This window comes from Brassica rapa, chromosome A04, assembly GCF_000309985.2.
Source record: "Brassica rapa cultivar Chiifu-401-42 chromosome A04, CAAS_Brap_v3.01, whole genome shotgun sequence".
Taxonomy (NCBI): Eukaryota; Viridiplantae; Streptophyta; class Magnoliopsida; order Brassicales; family Brassicaceae; genus Brassica; species Brassica rapa.
The window spans coordinates 17,182,910-17,189,874 of record NC_024798.2 but is presented as its reverse complement, the minus strand read 5'-3'; the positions used below and the strand labels follow the sequence as shown (position 1 = coordinate 17,189,874).

At 35.1% G+C, this 6,965-nt stretch overlaps 1 protein-coding gene across 1 annotated transcript; it reads right to left on the bottom strand.

Moving 5' to 3' along the window:
- Positions 1 to 4,033: 4,033 nt before the first annotated feature.
- LOC103865202 (nitrile-specifier protein 2) lies at positions 4,034 to 6,639 on the bottom strand. The gene is made up of 3 exons (XM_009142995.3): positions 6,390 to 6,639; positions 4,865 to 5,389; positions 4,034 to 4,734 (listed from the first exon to the last, which is right to left on the bottom strand). Exons 1-3 carry the CDS (start codon positions 6,459 to 6,461, stop codon positions 4,276 to 4,278), a joined length of 1,056 nt encoding a protein of 351 aa, XP_009141243.1. The 5' UTR covers positions 6,462 to 6,639; the 3' UTR covers positions 4,034 to 4,275.
- Positions 6,640 to 6,965: the final 326 nt, after the last annotated feature.

The following is a 6,965-nucleotide window of genomic DNA, read 5'->3' as shown; positions in this document are numbered from 1 at the left end:
AATACTCTTCTGTGTCGGTTATTTAAGTTCTTATGCAAAATAATTGTTAAGTTTACAATTGATTTAAGATTCGTTTTGGTTTTAGAATCATTTAGTTCTAAGGTTAAAAAGTTTGTTTATACACTTCTAACTATCTTCCTAGTTGGGTTAGAGTGCGAATCCCAAACAACATTTAAACCACAAATACTGTATATTCATAAATAATTATGACAAAGTGATTAATGTTAGTAATTTACTTTAGATTTTTTTTTGGTACCACTATGACAGTTATGAAATTATGTGCAACTGAATATATCAAATTAAATTCATTTTCATACTTGAGAATGAGAGAAGATCGATCACCCAACCCATAAATGTGCATCTTTTTTTTTGTTTTTACATTGAAGGATTAAACGCCACAAAAACTTCCCAACACATATCAGTTACTTGTGTCCAAAGAAATCATTTGAGTGTTATATTTGGTGTCTCGTTACTCTGTTTCCTCTTAAAGTCCACCACCAACTTTAATTTTAATCCCAAGTTTTGGTGAAGACTGATTCGAACCACTTTCTTTCTGGTCGGCCTGTTCATATCAGGCATGGTTCGTATATATTCTAATGAGCAAGAAACGCTGTAATTCTCTAGAATATATTACAATATTAGTTTGAAAGAAAACAAAAGAAACCATCTAGTTCCAGGAATCAGGATCATAAGTTCCTGAAAATAGTAAACCAAAATTAAGAACAATCATGTCTTATTCAATCACCTTGCCAATCTCTCTGCAAGACACAAAAGAATCTATGGTATCTCTTGAGCTTCTTGTGTTTCCTCTCATGATACTCGGCCACCCAATGGTGTCTCTCTGTCTTTATCTCTGATCGGAATGTTCTATGGAGCTGAATGAGTACCAGAAGAAGCGTTGATGAACAGCCTGCCTGCAATCAAAGAGGTTATGTGTGATGATTTTGCCAATATTAAACGTGGTTAGGCGTCAATATATAGCAACTTAGCGTGAAAGAGGGGCTCCCTCAAACTTAGGGTAGACATTTTTTAAAAAAAATTTGTTCACTTATGTATTGAACACAACCACAACTTAACCCCAAGACCCTAGTGTACAAATCCTAAAAGAGAGTTCGTTCTTACCTCCAACAAACTTTGGGTATATATATTTGTTCCAACAACAAACTTTGGTCTACTCTACATCAGAGTAGCGCCTTTTTTTGTCCTTCTGCCCAGCAAGCCCACCAAATACACTCAAGCAGACAGTCGAGTGCCTGCGGAGGGCCGGAGGCCAAACTCCATGTTTTTCATCCTTGAACAAACGTGCAAGTCACCAATGTGTGTAATGGGGGAAATTAAAAAAAAAAACACCAGGGTTGTCATATACCTATCAAGCCTTGTGGTTGTCTTGAGACGTTAAGTACTCTGGGTCTCTTCGTTGTAAATTGTTTTAATGCCCCTGACTTCGCCAACCAAGTCTGCTAACCAAAGAAAATATTAAGGCTACTTGGCAGTGAAATTTATAATTTGTATAGTATGGTTTACAATTGAAACCTGGAAAACCAGTGTTTGTGTTGGCAAGTGACATGAGATGGATCAGCGTACAACAAATCATTAATCTGTTCATCTGTAATTACAGAGTTAGAGGTACTTAAGCAAATAAGAGATGGATCAGCGTACAACAAATCATTAATCTGTTCATCTGTAATACAATAAATCATGAGATGGATCAGCGTACAACAAATCATGAGATGGATCAGCATACAACAAATCATTAATCTGTTCATTTGTAATACAACAAATCATTAATCTGTTCATCATGTAATCTGTTCATCTGGATTAAAGTTCCATTGAAGAAGAATTAGTGGGTGAACTTGATTGCATGAGAAATTGATAGCTCTATTCACAACGACCTATCTATCTATGCATGTACTTACAAAAATTCAAGAAACAATGCACATCAGCATCTAAAAAAAATTAAGAAATTTTTTAAAAGTAAGACACGATCAGGTTCACCGGAAAAAATATCAAACATATAAACAGCCTAGAGCTCACAGAGAAATAATAACGGCACGATTGTTAATATTAACCCAGAACGTTTGATACAAAGAAGAGAACAAAAAACCACTCACGTTAACATCCACCATGAACAAATCCATCCACATAGGCTCTCCACCACGCTTAACATTCCTAGCCTCCAGAATCGAAGCAGTCTGGCCTCTACAACGGATGAGCACCGCCCAGACTTCAGATTAAAAAAAAAGCAGTCGTGTTAGCCATTAACAGAGATGAGCACAGAGATGAGCATAAGATATGTAGAAGAGAGATGTGGAAGTCGTGGTTAGCATAAAAGAGATATTTATACACGATTTAGTCGACAAACGATGCAATCGAAAGGTCTGGTAGTGGGTTTACGAATTAAGAGGATTTATGGGAGAAAATCACAACGCATAACGTTAAAGAAATCCAAATCGTCGTCTCCGCCAATGAGAGAAGCGAAGAACACGGAGGCGCTCTCCAACCCGGATTAGGGTTCTTACCAAATTTGTTTGTCGTCGGGCCTTAACATCAAATTGCATGACAAAGCCCACCGCAAAGCCCGTAACCATATAAGAACGCTTTAGTGAAACGGTGAGTTTCTGACGTGTCGACGCGGCAGGGCTTGGATTTATGACGTGGTGTCCTCGTTGGCACACCCAGGAGAGAAACAAAGTCTTTTATATATATAAAGATATATAGTTGAGAGTCTTGAGACCTCACGTAACTAGTTAACTACTAACGTATTTGCATCTTCAACGTTATCCATCGCTCTTCTTTTTTTTTCTTTTTTTCTTTTTTTTTTTTTCATCGCTCTTCTTTAGTTGTATCATTATCGGTTATCAAAAGAAAGAAATTTAGATCATTACCGAAGTTTGATAGTTTTGATATAATTTGTTGACAAATAATTGCTACAAAGCAAGCTACGTAAATTTGTCTTGAGTGTAATTTTAGAATCCTCTGATCATTAAAAACATTATCACAACAACGATTCCGGTGAAGATAAGGTTAAGTATGAGAAATAATAGATGAAGGTAATAATACTTTGCTTGCAAGGTAAGTTCATGTTCGGATGAGTTATCTTTCGAATGTGAATAGCGAATCTTTTCTTTTCACTTTTGTTTATCATTTTGACTCTTTTTGTATAAAGACGTAACCATAAATAGTATGGGCACTTACCACACGCGCGAATGCTTAACTTCAAAGACCGTGAGCATTCCTTTTTACTTATTGATTCGGCTAGCTAATATATGGCTTGGATGGATAAAGGTTAACTTATATTTTCGACAACGTAATCTCATTTTTGGATCGATCTTGTATATATATATAATGTGTGTATCTATATATATGCAAACAAATAACGAATATTGAAGACTGTTATCATTTTAGATTCTAGTTTAGGACACAATATGACTTTAGTTTAAATGTGTAAAGCTTTTTGCTTAATTAATATGTTACTCTTGTTTCAGATTCGAGGTTTACGATATAAAAAACTTTGATTACAAATTATTATTTTCACTTCAGTTGCTCACGATCACCGTGTTCAGTTATACATTGCTTGACATAACTCTTCATAGTTCTACTATTTTTTTAATGAGGAAGCTACAATCTGAAGTAAAGCTACTATGGATTTGATTCGAATTAACCAAAACTCTGGTTTGTTTCTTCTCCTAAGATGGTGGTCAGTTGTGCTCTTTTGAGCATTATTATGTCACCTATTGGTGAGTGCAGGAACGATCTTGCTCGGTCCTTCTTATGAGAGTGATCATATCTCTTTTTACATTTTATGTTGTGGTACCTACTTGTATCTCTATGTTTTTCATTACAAGTATGGCTTATTGCGTTTCTCTATCATTTGGCAATGGTGCCTAGAACATTGTATTATTGCATTTGGTGTTAAATGAAATCTTTTAAATATCAACCCGAATTCTCTGTGGACTTCTTTGATGGTCTTGTTTAAAATTATACCCCATTGAGGGAAAGGAAATGGAGGTAAATATTAAAAGAGAGGCTTTGATAATTCACAATCACAATATATTTCAAACCACAAGCAGATACACACATTATTCATTACATACAGACTTTGACGTTTCAGTTACAGAATACTTCAAACCAAACAGACTCCCACATTATTCAATACTTAAAAAAAAAACAGACTTTGATGTTTTGATCACACCAGACTTCAAACGACAAGCAGAGACACATTATTCTTAGGTATTTTACACCAACTCTCGGTCTCTGACAAATCTCCTTATGAGATTAAAATAATCCAAGTCCAACACGAACATTGATGAGAGGGTTAAGCTCTTTCACCGAGTAGAAGTAAAGATCATCAAAGCGGTTGTTGGTCTGAGCCTTCCCACCAAACATCAGCATCCCCTTCTTTCCATTGATCGTCGCAGCTGTCGATGCACACCAGCCACGCGGTTCAGTTGGTGCCTCCCCTCCACCATCTTCCAGTTTCTTCCACTCCAGCGTTTCCGTGTCCAACACGAAACCTTTGCCACACAACTTCCCAGGACCAACATGGGCCTGAGGGTCCATCTCGATCTCACCTCCAACTACAATGACATGTTTCCCAACAGCCGCAATCGCGAAAACGCTCCTTGGTGAAGGCTTCTCCCCAGTAGTCTCGACTTTAGTCCACACATTTCGATCCACATCGAAGCAATGGACATCATCACACTCGTCTCCGTAGAACCCGTAAAACACCCATACCTGTTTAATTCGGGGTTATTATGAACTTCCAACTTAAAATCAAAATAGATGATACCTGCTAATCCTTTATATTTTAATCTATTAGTTATCTAACTACCAATGTTGGACTTTAATCCTTCATTAACAATACCTTCCCTTGAACCACAACAAGACCTGCTCCTCCTCTTTCTTTACAAGAATCACCCGGTGTCGGAAGCTGGACCCATTTCTCATCAGAAACGTTAAACGCGTTAAGCGTCTTGAGCCTCACGGTTTTGCTCACCCCACCAAACAAGTACACGTTCTCCGCATCCGAAGCCATAGAGTGGAAGCTACGAGCCTCAGGTCCTTCCTCGACCCCCGTCACAAGTTTCCACTCTTTTTTCACTGTGTCGTACGAGTAAAACCCGTTGTACTTTCGGGACGCATCACGGCCGCCGAAAACGTAGAGGGTAGATCCAACGGCTACCATGGTGACGCCTAAGCAACTGAGTGTTGGAATATCTCCGGAGGCAGGAGCGACTGACCAAGTGTGGGTGTTGAGGTCAAAGACGTAAAGGTCTTTGTCGACGGGGACATTGGATGTTAATTCGCCACCAAATGAGTACAACTTGTCTCCTACCACGGCTATGGCGTGGGAACTTCTCGGTCCTGGTCCCTTACCTTTTTGCTCTACCTGATAATCAATATAACACCTCGTCACCACAATAAATTTCAACCCAGATAATCAATTACCATATGATATCTCGTACGTGATGTATTTGATAATCAATATAACATCTCGTCACCACAATAAATTTCAACCCAAATAATAGGAGGTAGATGTACAAAGGGTGGGGCAGTTGCCCACCATGGTTTTTAAAATTTCAGTGTATTTTTTTAATTTTTTTGACAAATACCCCTGTTGACATTGTTGATAAATTATTTGTATGCCCCAGATCAAAATAACTTCTAGATCTGCCACCACAAGACGAAAACCGTCATGATGTATTTGCTTATTATATGAACTTTTCGAAAACAGTGAATATAATACTATGAAGTGATAGCTAGGGCAATGCATAGCTAGTAATCACTACCCAATTTAATCTACATAATATATTTCTCCTACAAAATTATACTTCCTCCATTTCAAAAAATATATATTTTATAAGAAAAAAATTGTTTCAAAAAGATATATGTTTTATATTTTTAATGTATAAATTAATTGTAAACTGAAAACTTTAAAAAATATAATGGTATTTATAAAGATTTTATTGGTTAAAAGTTGTGAGGAATAATTGATAACAAAAAATAATGTATTGATAACTAAAATTTGATATGTTTTCTTAATAAGTGTGAAAAACCTAAAACATACTCCCTCTGTTTTTTAATATAAGTCGTTTTAGATAAATTTTTATGTTCCAAATTATATGACGTTTTCGATTTTTTATATAAAATTTATTAACACTTAATGTTATATGACCAATGATAATATATCTTATATTTTATTATTGGTTGATTTGTGGTTAAATAAATAATTAATGATGTTTTTGTTTAGAAAATATAAAAAATTAATGATTTTCTTAATCTATGTGCAAAATCATAAAACGATTTATATTAAAAAAATGGAGTGAGGTTATCTTTCTGAGACATGGAATTTGTGAGAAGTTAAATACATGGAATTAATATTTAGTTACCTTGATCCACTCGCCATGGAATGTCGGAGCAATGGCTTCCTGCAACGTTGGAACAATACCTGCAATATTCATTCTCGGAATATAATAAAACAAAAGTTCTTATTTGTTTCTGTGTCTGATCTCCTCTCTTTCCACCCAGTTCTACTATATATATAAGGCTAAAAACCTACGTGTCAAAAGATTTTTGATTTTTTTTGCTAAGCAATGCCATTCCCCAACTAGATATTTTAAGTTGTTAGACAAAAAAAAAAAACAGTCCCTCTGTATACAAAAATTGATGTTTTAAAATTGTTCACACATGAAAAAAAAATTAATATTTACTTTTTTTATTACTTTTGATTTCACTTTTAATTAGTTTAAACTTTTATCTCATTCTCAATAAAATTCAACCCATAATTTTTTAATTTTTTTTATGATGCTTTATTTTTAAATAAAAAAATGCAGTAATTAAATCTATAAAATCAGTCTTTTGTATACAAAAGAATAAACTAATTAAAACATCAATCATTTGTATACGGAGATAATATACTTTTGACATTTTAGTAAAACAAATGCAATTATTATATACGAAAAATC